Consider the following 15,686-nt stretch of genomic DNA (forward strand, 5'->3'; position numbering starts at 1 on the left):
AGCTCCGGGGCCAATAGCTATGCCGATTGCGACCAAGATGTCGTTATGTTGTAAACCAACCGATTCAAATAAAAAACCCAAAAAATTAAATGTGCCATATTTGGGACATATAATATGTACCATGTTTGGTACATTATTTTTAACCGAGCACATGGTCATACAACATATTCAGGGTAGGTAGCTCAATCTTTAATAGCTTGTCTTCGGACTGTGATCGAAATGTGATACTGTGAATCTCTTTGTTTGTTTGTGCCATATTTGGGACACATCAATATGTTTAAATTCGTGCTCAAAGATGACGTGACATACAGACCTGCATTAAGTTGCTATGAAGATATATTTTTAAGTTTTAAGACTACTATTTAATGTTTTGATCAACACTTTTTCATATGTACCGTATTTGATATATTGGAAAGTTTCATTTTATATATAGATATGCAAAATACAAATACTTTGTATATTTACATATATTTTGTTTCAATTAGCTAGGAAAGTGTCAGTATTGTATGTGTATTTAACCACAATTTAACTTCCATTGCATATAATACTCTATGGTGAAAGTCGACTGCATTCTACCATGTCTATATATTCTCTAAAGGTATAGTGTCCCAAATATGGTACATTAAATGACTATTAATTGTTTTTTTTTTTTGCTATTTAATCTTCGAAATCCGACTAAATGAGAATAAATGCCATCGATTTTGAACCAAAAAAAATATACACAATTTAATTTTCTTTGTTGGAAATATTTTAATCAATATTTTTTTGGTTCAATTTATTCGAATTTAATGTGCCATGGGATTTAAAAGATTAAATATGTATTTCTATAAGTACATGGTTCTTCCAAACATGTTTATTATTATCTCTCATTAGGTACATGTTTGCCATAAGTTACATATTTTGTACTATTTCAACAATTTATTTTACTATTTTCTAAATTTGATTCCATTATTTGTTTTATATTTTCAAACTAATAAGTAGAATTTAAGTTTTATCTTTTTCAATAATTCTAGTTGTATGATGATGATGATATTATTTTTTATTTAAATATTAAGAATATTTTTCTCAAACAAAGTTATATTCTTTAGACTTAAATAACTTCTTGAATTGTTATTTTTTAGAATTTAAATCTTGCAGAGGTTCTAGAATTTCGTTTGTTTAATTTGATTAAAACAAAGGATATTCATTTTTATTCCTTGAAGGATTTGATTTCTATAACAAGAGATTATTATAATACTTAACACGTAAGTTGCTAAAGTTAAGTGAACAAGTATTTTTGTATTGCATTTATATTTTCTTAGGTTAAGTGACTTAAAAATCTTTAAATGTAGAAATAAGTTTAGTATAAGTACCTGCAGTATGTGCCAAGTGTACCAAGATAAGTCTGCATCGATTTTGATAGCACATACTGTGCGAGTGTTATTTTAAACGTCAAACTTCTATGAAATTATGACGTACTTATACATAACACTTGCACAGTCCGTGCTGTCAAAATCGTTGCAGACTTGGTCTAACTATAGCAGTCCAATAACTTATTTCAGACAATATTAGCTATATATTAGGACTTTTCTATGTAAAATCTCTAATATTATTAGCATAATGTTTTACTTGAAACAGGTCTTTGGAGCTATATCTCACATCAAAGAGAATAGGTATATACAGTTACTTTCGACAGAAGATTAAACTGTTAGAACGCCATTTGACTTTGATCCTTATTATTTCACTGATATGTGTTACATATGGATCAAAGTCAAATGGCGTTCTAACAGTTTTAATGTCTGTCGGAAGATGGCAGTAAATGTACTGTGGCTGCACACAGTACATTTACTGCCATCTTTGGCAATCCGCCTATATTTGAAATTCTGTTTGCTCACATTAGTGGAGTTAGCGTGTGAGGGACTGTTTTGTACAGCGGGGTGTTTAAAATGATCTAAACGTTGTTGTTAAGGGAGTGTGTGTAGATCTTTTTGGACATCTAGACAGTTTACCTACTTGTGCTGTTGTACAGTCAGCAGCAGAAGTTGCTAAGCGGGCGAGGTGTTCAAAATTACCTTGACGCGCTCTTATTCACTTACAATAAAGTCGCGTCAAGATCATTTTGAACACCTCGCCCGCTTGGCAACTGTTGCTGCTGACTGTACGTTAACATATGTCAATAAGGCTGTGGCTTTTCAAATGTTATTGTTTTTTGAGTAATACAAGAGTGTTCAAGTCATTATCAATGTAAGATTTTTTTCAATTTTGTTTTATAATGATTAAAATTAGAACATAGACAATGAATAATAAGACGCACAGACTTGAATATTTGTAGCCGCAAATTTGGTAGCTGAAGTAGATGGCTCAAAACTTCGCCTACAATATGTTCTAATTTACGCGTTTTGGTATTCGTTTGTCTATAATTTAGAATTAAGTTATAATTTTTGCGCAAGTGGTTATTTTATTGTTCAGATTTTAAGCTTTAAATAAATATTTCATAAATACATTGCTTTTTATTTATTTTATCACTTTCGGATATTTAGGGTTGTCAAAATTCAAGTCATTGTGTTAAGTTAGGGTTGTCAAAAGTCAAGTGCGCGCCAAGGCAGGCGTGGCTCTCCGCGATTTCGCCGCTTTGCTACAGGTAGCTAAAACTACATCCGTTCCACACCAATTTTGGTGGCTAGCCATAAGCCGCGCGTGGCGCTGTCGCCACCTAGCGGCCATATCTGTGCTGATCGTAACAGACGCGTTTTGTTAGAGAGTGAGTCTTCTGTACCTAGTACTATTATTTATTCTGTGGCCAAGGGACGTCTAGTTGTGTCAACCCTAATAATTGTCGGAGCAATGCTTAGCCGAACTGAGCCGAGTTTGCCCGAAGTCGGGAGTGTCTCCCCACTGCTTCATTCGACATATTATGTGTCGTTTCTAAGCAAAAAGTCCCACTTTGTCGCTTGCCATAAGGACGCTTTGACAGGTTATTCGTATAAAGATACAAGCCAATCTCGTCCTTATGGTAAACGACAAGTGGGACCGACTAATGTTCAGTAATGTTCGACACATACTCGTTGCTATTCAATTATCATTTTAATCAGCAATAAAACTTAAAATATTACGATATGCAATTTGCCTATTTAATGAACTATTTTATATGCATTTTAAGGAATTTTCATTAGAAAACTATAATTATACTTCGTTATCGTTTATACATTATTTTAGACGATAAATTGCTGAAAATATGAAATACTGCGTGATATTAATCTTATTCGGTAAGAATGATTGAATACTTTCTATTTTTTGCCTACGAAGCCTGGTCCTGGGTTCGAATTCCCTAGGTACAATTGCACCCGGGCCAGACGTGGCTCACTCCGCGATTTCGTTGCTTTGCTACAGGTAGCTAAAAGTACATCACCCGTTCCGCCCCAATTTTGGGGAAAGCCATAAGCCGCGCGTGGCGCTGTCGCCACCTAGCGGCCATATCTGTGCTGATCGTAACAGACGCGTTTTGTTAGAGAGTGAGTCTTCTGTACATAGTACTGTTATTTATTCTGTGCCCGGGCATTGACAGAATGTTGCCAGTATAGCGGTGTCACGCACACGAATGCAAGCCAAAACGAGATGGTTGATGAGTTCGCATCACGCGCGCGAATGGTCGCAACTAGTTGCGTTAGGCTGCACGATTGGCTCGAATTCGTGAGTGACACCGCTGAACTAGCACCGTTCTTAGTGGCAGTCTTTATATAGATATATGTTCCGCTCCGCGCACCCGCGTCAGCTAGCGGACGTCCATTGTATGTTTGTAGGTGTAGCAGCCCAACTGGACGCGTCGGCCATACAGCCGGCCAACGCTTCTGAAACCGTAGATGGGGATACCAATAGCATACCCGTCTCCAGGCGTGCGCAGGACCGCCCTGAAGAAGAGGGGTAAGTGTACGCACGATAATCTTTTCCACATGTCCCTATATTCTTCTGACAATTTTGTATGTATCAAAATTTGCTAGTTAAAATTAAACTCTGTGATGTTGATATACCTAAACTCAAAAGTTCATATGGGAGGGGAGTTAATGTGGTTCAAGGGGAGAGGAAGAGGCGTACATTTTTGCCCATAAAATAAGGTCAACGACGTGACGAAGACCAACATATACAAATTTTGGTTGAAAATACTGTCATACGGGAAGAACTGTCGTATTTGTATACCTATTTAAGTACTTGCTAAGTACCTATGTCGTTCAGAAATTAAAAGATTACACAGTCAGAAATTAAGAGCTTTCGCTCCTTATGTTTACTGACATACATGTATGGACCTTTTAGACTGAAATACATTATTTTTGTTTATTTATGTACCTACACAAACCCAACAGTTAGAAGCGACGAAAGAGTATGTTATGTACCTAAATATGTTTATTATTTATAGGAGTGTCGAGAGCAAGAGTGACAGAGTGGACTCAGATAGAGACTCGGCCAAGAATGATCGTCGTAGCGACGATGGGTACGTTTACCATAGGTATTATACACAGGTACCTAATACTATAGTCCGCACGTGAATTCCGCGAGCCGACGGCCTGGCTTAGGGTAGATACAGTCTACAGACAGACTGCAATTTTTATGAGAACTGCACGCCGACTGCACGCCAACTGCAACGTCGGCGTGCCGTTCCCATACAAGTTGCAGCCGGGTTGCAGTCTGTCTGTATCGGCCCTTAGCCACAGAACAGAAGGGTTCGCAACGCGCCTAAGTAACACCTCTAGGCGTCCTAGCCTACGATGACCGCTCACCATCAGGCGGTCCGAAACTTGTTTGCCACCGACGTCGTATAAAATATATAGTTACCCACCTATCAGTTGCGACTTTTTTTTCGTAACTATTTCATCTTCCTCGCGTTGTCCCGGCATTTTGCCACGGCTCATGGGAGCCTGGGGTCCGCTTGGCAACTAATCCCAGTAATTGACGTGGGCACTAGTTTTTACGAAAGTGACTGCCATCTGACCTTCCAACCCAGAGGGTAAACTAGGCCCGTATTGGGATTAGTCCGGTTTCCTCACGATGTTTTCCTTCACCGAAAAGCGACTGGTAAATATCAAATGATATTTCGTACATAAGTTCCTAAAAACTCATTGGTACGAGCCGGGGTTCGAACCCGCGACCTCCGGATTGCAAGTCGCACGCTCTTACCGCTAGGCCACCAGCGCTTTTTCGTAACTATTTATTCAAATTAAAACTAACAAAAATAAATTAAACCACAGACTACAACTTTATGATTAAACTAAGAACTAAACAAACTAAAATAAAACTACCTACCTAAAAGGCAAAAGCCTACAAATAGAAAATTGGCCCCAGGTCTGTGCCGTCCGGTAGGGTGCCCAGAACGCTGGCGGCGTTGCCGCGCTGAACGGCAACGCCAATGCGTTGGGCGAGGTATACTCCAGCCTTCCTTCCGTTGCGTCTATAAGACGCTTGGCCAACTAATTTCCATGCTTTCGAAATAGGTAGGCCTAACAAGTTTGAATTTATTACCGAGTTTTTATTTTGTAGTGCGGACGATAACAAAGTACTCGCTTTTGGCCTGGACACAGGCGCCGCTGACACAAAGAACAGCATTGTGGAGGCCATCTCGGACGCCTTCGGCGGCCTTGTGCAGTCCCAGCATGCGCGCTCCAACACAGGTGAGCGGGACAACGTGTTCCACTTGACCAGGCGTGGCTCACTCCGCGATTTCGTCCCACAGCAATTTTGGTGTCTAGTCTGTCTATAGTTCGTTTTTTTAGCATTAGAAATAAGGTAAACAATCATGACGTGTCTTTTAATTGAAAAACACATTTTATAAATAAGTTACGGCAAATATGTAACAATTATGAATCTAATACGATCATTTATATTCTTCTGCTTTCATAAGTAATAGTTACTGATTTTTAAAAGCGTTTTTCAACTAAAAGACATGTCAAGATCGCTTACCTTCTTTCAAGTTCTTTCTAATGCTAAAAAAAACGAACTATAGCCATAGTAGTTGCCGCGCACCGCTACGGAACGGACGCCTGCTCGCGCTTGCGCCACCTAGCGGTCATATCTTTCGTAATAGACGCGTTTGCTAGAGAGTGAACCTTCTGTATCTAGTCCTATTATTTATTCTGTGACTTGACTGGTATTCTGGCAAATAAATGATTTGATATTTGATAGGGCTCATGTTCATACATTGGAATTACGGAATCCCGAAATACGGAAATATCGGACCGACTTTTACTACATTTCAATGCTGGAATTGGGACGATATCAGCCTGTCAGTTGTTCGAAACTCTCACCTTTTCCGTTTATCTGACAGTTAAGTTTGGGGCTATATGTGTGTCCCCAAATATTTATTGATTTTACTTGTAGGTCTAACAACTATGCATAGGTACGACACAGTTCTATAATTCGTTTTTTTATCATTAGAAATAAGGTAAACAATCTTGACGTGTCTTTTAATTGAAAAACACATTTTAAAAATAAGTTACGGCAAATATGTAACAATTATGAATCTAATACTATCATTTATATTCTTCTGCTTTCATAAGTAATAGTTTTTGATTTTTAAAAAGCGTTTTTCAATTAAAAGACATGTCAAGATCGCTTACCTTCTTGCAAGTTCTTTCTAATGCTAAAAAAACTAACTATAGAGATCCCGGTCTAATAACTGTTATGTAGATGTTAGAATAAAATTAGTTGTTCTTGTTCATCCCTTGGTTAATTGCACTGTAATCATAGGTCTAGGCGACAAAAAGTCGCCCCTGGCCCTGGAGCTGCGTTCCGACTCGATTCTGCAAGGTCTGGAGGACTTCCTCGCCTCGCCCAAGCTGAAGAAGATCACCCGCGACCTGGCCAGAAAGGCCGCCATCATATACAGGGCCATTGAGAAGGAACTCTAAATTATTAGACAGTGGCGTAGCGTGAATTATTCTATACTTCGTTTTTTTAGCATTAGAAATAAGGTAAACATTTTTGATGTGTCTTTTAATTGAAAAACACATTTTAAAAATAAGTAAGTAAATATGTAACAATTATGAATCTAATACGATCTTTTATAGTCTTCTGCTTTCATAAGTAATAGTTATTGATTTTTAAAAAGTGTTTTTCAATTAACACATTCAGTGCCAGCGCGAGCTACGCGCTACGAGCGTAGCCGATAACACGGGAAAAACCGTATGTAGCGAAAAGCGCCTACGAACAGTGAACTCCCCTAGCGAGTCGCTGGCAGTTAATGTGTTAAAAGACATGTCAAAATCGCTTACCTTCTTTCAAGTTCTTTCTAATGCTAAAAAAACGAACTATAGCCGTAGGCGAAATCGCATCTGCGAGGCCCTTTTCTTTCACTGTGCCCGAAGGGGCCTCGCGCGAGGCCTCTCATGGCGCGCGAGGCCGTGGGCGACGGCCCACTTTGCTCACGCCTAGCTACGCCACTGTTATTAGAAAAGACAGCTTGAGTTATGCGATTTGTTTCTCAACTAGGGTTTTAAATAAAGGTTTTACGTCGAACTTGCGATTTTTTGTTACCCTAGCCAACTTGTCAATCGCTAAAGCTAGGTACTTAGCGAAAATGTAAAATTTTAGTCACATAGGTAACTAGACCGATGATTAGTAGTTAGATATTTAAGATTATCATGTATCTTTTATTGAATTAAATAAATAATTAGTTAAAATAAAATCACCAAATGGTTTTATACAAAATATTTTTTATTAAATATCAGTACAGTTTCATCTGTTTTACATTTCTTTACACAAATACAAATTTTCACGATTTCTTATATAATAACGATAATACGTTAAATATTAATTAATTTACTAAATCCAAACACGAAACAAAATTGAATATGGAATTAACGTTAGTTAATCTCAATAAATTCTAATTTTTCTTTGACTAATATGAAAAAAGTAAGCGTTCCCTAAAAAATGTGATACAATTTTTTTTTCGTAAAGTCATATGGTTAACCTTTTCGACGCCGTGTCAAACACAAATGCTGTCACGCTGACGCCACGTCACTGAAGTATCAGAACTGAAATTGAACTTTATGTATATGCACGTAGGTCTATGTTGCTCTGTGATATGTGACCGATTAATCGGTCTTTGGCGTTGAACCTACGGTGCGGATATATCGGTCATTGGCGTCCAAAAGGTTAAGTGTGGCTGGACTAGTCAGCTGGACTTCACATTGGGGCCTGTTTACACATTGATTAGTGCTACATTAGCTTTTTCCTTTCTTCTTAATTTAGTGGCAAACGTACGAGGGCGACTGAAAAATTCGCGGCTTAGAAAATAAAATAAAAGGAGTATAGTAAATGTTAATTATCAATCGGTAATAATCGTTAGTAATGGCGGCAATATTTAAACTGCCAAAGGGGCGGGGAAGAAAGAAGCATAGTTTTTTTTTTTCTTATTCTTCTAGCTTAGGCCGCGAATATTTCAGCCTCCCCTCATTGGGAGTTTATCCCAATAAACACTAATTGTGTCATTCTCAATCAAAAGGGTACTTATTGTCGGTTGTCAATAAGGCGCTATTTCCATATAGCTTCAATTTGAAATCAACTTTATCGACAACCGACAATGTGGTACCTTTTGGGTTGAAAACGTCACAATTAATGTTTAAACAGGCCCCAACATGAACGCCAGGGTTCCCAGCCCTACTTACCCGTATTGACAAAAAAATCGTAATTTTTTTTGTACATTTTTACAAAAACACATTGAAAAAACTTCGACTATACTTGGTCAACCAGATCTTGACAGTAGAAAAAAGCGGCAAATTTGAAAAATGTAGGCGCGAAGGGATATCGTCCCATAGAAAATTTGAATTTCGCGCCTTTTTTTACTGACAAGATTTGGTTGACCAGCTATATACTTGCGTATAAAATAACTTATAATAGAAATAACATATACACGATTAAAGCAAATGAAGCACCATTAAAAAATAGAAGTATTTTATTTACAAACATATAGTTATAGTGATTGCACTAATTAAAAATAAATTAAAGTATGGCATTCAAGATAAATCTTAAGCATTGTCAGTAAAAAAAAAACCGGCCAAGTGCGAGTCGGACTCGCGCACGAAGGGTTTAGTATTTGTTGTTATAGCAGCAACAGAAATACATAATCTGTGAAAATTTCAACTGTCTAGCAATCACGGTTCATGAGATACAGCCTGGTGACAGACAGACGAACAGTGGAGTCTTAGTGATAGGGTCCCTTTTTACTTTAGGTACAGAACCCTAAAATTGACCAAGACATTTGTTCAATGTTCAGCGGAGGTAGAAATTTATTTTTTTAATTTGGGTTCGTACGTTTTCTACCGACTTGGTCAAGGCCAAAGTGGACAAATATTTTGCTAAAATTTCATCCGAAAATGCCAAGTTTTGATTAACCCGTCAACTCCCACGTGTGACGTCACCCATAAGCGTCCTGGCTCAAATACGAGCCACTGGGATCTGACAGTTGAAATGTCGGCTTAAATGTACCAGTTCTCGGAAAAGGGCCCTCGGTGCACTATATCATAGTGAACTGAGGCTCTTTTTAGAGGGAATGTCACAATAAACCGTTATTTTAAGAACTTTCTAACGCTAAAGTGTGTTAAAACTAAAATACAACGTACAATTAACACAAAAGTGACTTGACGCAATTAAAAAAAACATTTAGATCACAATACAAAAAATTAAAAAAGTAAAAACTTAGTCTTATTTTAAGAAAAACAAAATTCTTGAGCAAATTGATTATGAAAGCTACCCAATTATAGTTGCATTATAAACAATATGGGGCATTATCTATAAAAAGGGACCTTATTGTCGATGGCGCTTACGCCGCACAGCGTCGGCAATGTATTTATATCGGCGCGTCGTTAATAATGGCGTAAGCGCCATCGACAATAAGGTCCCTTTTCATAGATAACGTCACATATAAAGTAGTAATAAACAATGATTCAAATCATGGACGAATAAAACAAGAAGACTGTCATTTCTCTTAAGAACTCTTAGTGTAAGGCCTGAGTGGGCGCTCTTGTTGTGCGTGCTGCGGGGCGGGGCGCGCGGCGTGCATGTTAAACAAATGCGCACGTATAGGAGCGGCCTTAGTGCACGCTGCTCACATCACTTGCAAAGAGTATAATAATATATATGATATAATATTTAAAACCTTCGCGTTTTGAACACATATTAACTCAAATTTATAGACGGGTCTAACGCGAAATTTATTCAATTACCTTTATATACCGACGTTTCGACACAGGTCATTATCTGTAATGGGTGGTTTGAAAATGTGATGTCTAAAAAGTTTGTTTCATATACTTTTCGTCGGGTAGCTGCACAAATCTCTGTTTTGACATTTTGCTGGGGCATCAGTTAGCCGCGACCACGACCAGTGAAACCTGTGTCGAAACGTCGGTATATAAAGGTAATTTAATAAATTTCGCGTTAGACCCGTCTATAAATGTGAGTTAATATATATGATCACTTGTGAGCCCGACGCCACGCTGCACGCCCCGCCGAACGCTCCGCTCCGAGCGTCCACTCAGGCCTTATACTTAATTACACTTAATCTATAACTAACTAAAGACATTTATTACCTCATCATTAGCATAGAGAAAGAAATACATAGTGTTCACTCCATACATCAGTTTTAGTACCAAAAAGACTATTAGCATCTAGCATCGAGTATCGGAACTATCAGTACTGCTACTTGACAATAGATGTAGCACCGACCGGAAAGTCTTATGCTGTTGAGATAAGACTTTCCGGTCGATGCTACATCTATTGTCAAGTAGCAGTACTGATAGTTCCGCTACTCGATGCTAGATGTAGACACTGAAATTAATAGTCTGAACTGATGTATGGAGTGAGCACTCTTGTCTTACTATATTTCTCTATGTCATTAGTTAGGAATGAGCGAATGTGAGATAAACATAATTATGTATAATTTGTAAAAGTAATAAAAGTATATTTTGATATAAATAATACTTATAATTGCAAAATAAAATAGGTAACTTTTGCAATGTATAGAATGTTAGTATGATATTTAAATTAAGGTAATACACTAAACTATCTAGTTTGACCACAGACAATTAAACTAACAAATATGTAAAGTCTGACAAGGATCTAGCTAGATGGCGCTAACACATTTTGACTTTCCACTAAATATAATTGATTCGGTTAAATTGTGTTTTTTGAAAAACAAATTATAGCCAGCCTTTTATGAATGTAGTATGATACCTTTGGGTATGGTGCTTTACGCACACTAGCGTCCCAACCCCTCTCCCTGCCGCAACCCCCCCTTTTAGTATGAAATAGGTCCGGGTTGACTTTTTTTTTTAATTTTTGAGAAAAGTATTAGAGTTAAGAAAAAAGTGTCAAGGTAATAATCCTTAATAAATGGTCGGACAGACAGACAGAGCACGAGTGATCCTAAAGCACGAGTGAGGTACGAAACCCTAAAAACAGTGACGACTTTGCCCCAGTGCCCTTTAACACATCTCTGCCATAGATAATATTTGTGTAGTATACTTATACTTACTACGATTTCTTGTTCGACTTCACAATCCTTATTAGTGTACTTGTCTGTGGTGCGACTTATATAATAATTTATTTGGTCTGTACATACCTACTTAAACACTATCGTCATTTTCGTTTATTTTAAACAGTTGGTTTTGATTTAATTAACACATGAAGGTGACAAAATTACCTGTCTAACCGACATACGATAAGAAGTTTTCTTTTTTATATTATATTTAAAAAGCCTAGAAATACCACCAACCATAAAAAAAAAAAAACAAATTCCATTAAAAGAACTTGTTTAAAAGTTAAGTTAGTGGTTAAAATTTTCGGGAATCTGGTTTAGTTCAGTAACTTTATACATATAGCGTTATTCATTTTAAACGGCTGCTAACTTAATCAGTTGATGATAGTTGTTTGTCCCTATCTGTCGTTATGCCATAGAGAGGGACAAACGACGATCATCCGCTGATTAACTTAGCAGACGTTTATGAATAACGCCGGCGCCGTTAGAGTTTGCGTGATATCCGGTAGTTCTGATTTTTATGCGGACTTTGAAAGGCTTTATCTCGGAAACTATTAGATCTACAGAGACAATTCTAGTCTCGTATTGTAGCAAATTTAGTCTACTTTAAAAACGTTGCGAGAAGGTGCTATCAAAAGCTAGTCCTTTAGGGTTATAATCGCCCAAATCTAATAAAAAAACTGAAATTTTCGCGGTTTATTTTTATTTTCTACAAAGTTGCGTTCGGCGCTCGAGGTCATAAGCTTGGATTATTCATTGGGCCAACATCATAAACAAGTCTGCAAAAAATCAGAACTACCGGATTTGATACTGAAGAACCCCGTACTTTTAGGCGACAAAGTTACTGTATTCTTTTTTAAAGGTATCTTTTGTTCGACCAGGAACTACCTACATACTTGCATCTTATATGGCGTAGCCAAGGTGAAAACAGATTATCGACAAATGCGAAGCTGTATAGAGACCGTGCGCGGAGGGTCTGCCATCTTGTGGCCTGAATCGGAAACATAAACATGTACATTGCCAAAGCAAGTGCTAATCTACCGTTCTCGTACGTTTTCTTGTGCATAGTAAGTTCTGCCATCTTGTGGGCTACATCGGAAGCATAACCTTCACATTTACGCCTCGCGCCAAAAATCTGACGGCTCCTGTGCCACCCCCAACCGTTCACGCAAGCTACCTAATACGCTGCAGGTCCTGCCATCTTGTGGCGCAAGTTAGAAACTTAAGCTTGACATTTAAATTGCGCGCTAATAAACAGGGGGCTCTTGTACTGCCCCTACAGTTCAGTAACTCTCCCCATTGGCCAGAAATGGTAATTAAAGTGATTAAAATACGCGGCACAAGATGGCCGCCGCAACCAAGATGGCGGCCGGTAACAAAGATGGCGCGGAGCATGGTAATACGTCACTGGGGTACATGTTCGGAGGCATCGCCTCTTCGCCGCCTTTGCAGTATTCACCGCGGCTCTGAAATAACAAATAAATAATTATAACGTGAATATTAGGATAATAACTAACTTAAAAAACGGTTTAGTCCCATTTGTTCCCGCCCCACGTGATCACCGCCATACATGAGGCGGGAAAATATGGTAATAATTTGAATGCAGCGCCTATTCCCAGCAGGGACAAATGGGAATACACTTAAAAAACTGGCACCTTTCACTGTCAGCTGTCAGTTAAAACTATAATAGAATAAAACGTTATTTTATATACTAATTAAAGTTACAGAATTATGGCCCGCCAAGTGCAAGCAGTATTATGTTATATCTAGGTAGAGCGGCGAGCAGTGTTGACTCTAGTTAAGACACTAACATACAAACTGACCTTGAACTCATCGCCGCACACCTCTCTACAGGGTGGGCACACCACGCCACCTTTGTGGAGCCAGCCCCTCTTGATGATGCGCATCTACACTGCCCCGCGTGGCAGCAGGTGTACAAGTATTGACTCTAGTTAAGACACTAACACACAGACTGACCTTGAACTCATCGCCGCACACTTCCCTACAGGGCGGGCACACCACGCCACCTTTGTGGAGCCAGCTCCTCTTTATGACGCGCATCTACACTCCCCTGCGTGGCAGCAGGTGTACAAGTATTGACTCTAGTTACGACACTAACATACAAACTGACCTTGAACTCATCGCCGCACACCTCCCTACAGGGCGGGCACACCACGCCACCTTTGTGGAGCCAGCTCCTCTTTATGACGCGCATCTACACTCCCCTGCGTGGCAGCAGGTGTACAAGTATTGACTCTAGTTACGACACTAACACACAGACTGACCTTGAACTCATCGCCGCACACCTCCCTACAGGGCGGGCACACCACGCCACCTTTGTGGAGCCAGCCCCTCTTGATGATGCGGATCTACACCCCCACGTGGCAGCAGGTGTACAAGTGTTGACTCTAGTTACGACACTAACACACATACTGACCTTGAACTCATCGCCGCACACCTCCCTACAGGGCGGGCACACCACGCCACCTTTGTGGAGCCAGCCCCTCTTGATGATGCGGATCTGCAGGACCTGCCCCGCGTGGAAGCAGGTGTACGAATAGTTGCCCACCTGGAACATACATATTAGTGACATGACAACCCTAGCAATTATTGATGCAAGCACAAAATTTTGCATGTCCTAGATATAATATTTAAAAAAAAATTAAAGTTTTTATTAATATTCATATTCATATTAATTTATTTATAATAATTATAATATCATTCATATTACATGTCAATTTATCATTAGGTACTGTCGGTACTTTGCTTAATGTACATTCATGCATGTGTGGGTAAGCATAGAATAAATGAGACTCAGTCTTGATCTGAAACTTGTGTTTGATTGTTGCTTCCCAAGTACGTTAACATGGCGCAGCCGAATTGAACCTTTTGTATCTATTGTCTTAGTAATTCAAGTAGTGATTGGTCTATAGACTTAGCTTTCGGAGCAGGGGTTACTATTAAATTTAAACTGGATACCGGGGCTGATGCGAATATTTTACCTATAAAATATTTAAGCCAGGTTGGTTTAGTAGAACAAGATTTAACTAGGACGGGTATAAAGTATAAGAGTTACTCAGATAACGACATCATTGTACTAGGCACGTGTCATTTAAAAGTACAGTGCAAAAATGACTTTTATATACTGGAGTTCGTGATAGCGGATGTACCGTCCTATGTAGCACCGGTGTTAGGCCGCGATTCGTGTTGTGAACTTAAGTTAGTTAAGTTGATAAAGGACGTTAACGTCACACAGGATTATGACAGTATCTTTCGTGAGTATAACGACGTTTTTGAGGGGTTAGGATGTATGCCTGGTGAGTACAAGATAGAAATTGATAGTAGTGTTAGACCCGTAGTTCATGCTCCGAGAAAGATGCCGGTAGCCCTAAAAGATAGTATCAAAGAAAAATTAGATAATATGGTAGATGAGGGCATAATTGCAAAAGTGGAAGGCCCTACCGACTGGGTTAACAGTATGACCGTAGCGCGAAAATCTAACGGTGACTTACGGCTTTGTTTAGACCCACGTGACTTAAATCAGGCCATTAAAAGGGAACATTTTAAGTTGCCGACCTTAGATGAAATTACTGTAAATTTATTGGGATCTAAATATTATAGTACGTTGGACGCAAAACAGGGATTTTGGCAGTTGCGTTTGCACAAAGAAAGTACGGATCTTTGCACATTCAACACATGTTTCGGTAGGTATAAGTTCTTAAGGTTACCTTTCGGAATTACGTCCGCTTCAGAAGTTTTTCATAAGAAAATGTTTGAAAATTTTGATGATATTCCCGGAGTGTGCCTGTTTATAGACGATTTACTTATCTACGGCCGTACAAAAGAAGAGCACGACGACCGTCTGAAAAGGGTTTTGAACAGGTGCAGAGAAATCAATTTAAAGTTAAATAAAAATAAATGCAAATTTGGTTTAACAGAAATTAAATATTTAGGTCATAGAATTAGTGCAAAAGGTATATATCCAGATAGTTCTCATACCTCTGCCATAAAAAATATGCCACGACCGGAAAACATAAAAGATTTAGAGAGATTTTTGGGAATGATTAATTACGTAGGTAACTTCATACCAAACTTATCGGATAGGAATTTTGTATTGAGAGAGCTGTTACGTAAGGATACTGAATGGCATTGGACAGAACACCACCAAAAAGCGTTTGATGACTTA

The 15,686-nt window shown here is 38.6% G+C and overlaps 1 protein-coding gene across 1 annotated transcript in view; it reads right to left on the minus strand.

Moving 5' to 3' along the window:
- Window positions 1-12,807: 12,807 nt before the first annotated feature.
- Window positions 12,808-15,686, minus strand: part of LOC134660292 (leishmanolysin-like peptidase) — a 167,033-nt gene continuing 164,154 nt past the window's right edge. Inside the window, exons 17-18 of the mRNA XM_063516044.1 lie at window positions 13,938-14,069; window positions 12,808-12,966 (exon numbers count right to left, since the gene is read on the minus strand). Coding sequence (XP_063372114.1) covers window positions 12,826-12,966; window positions 13,938-14,069 — 273 coding nt within the window. The 3' untranslated portion in view covers window positions 12,808-12,825. The remainder of the gene's footprint in view (window positions 12,967-13,937; window positions 14,070-15,686) is intronic.

This window comes from Cydia amplana, chromosome 26 (assembly GCF_948474715.1).
Source record: "Cydia amplana chromosome 26, ilCydAmpl1.1, whole genome shotgun sequence".
NCBI classification, from domain to species: domain Eukaryota; kingdom Metazoa; phylum Arthropoda; class Insecta; order Lepidoptera; family Tortricidae; genus Cydia; species Cydia amplana.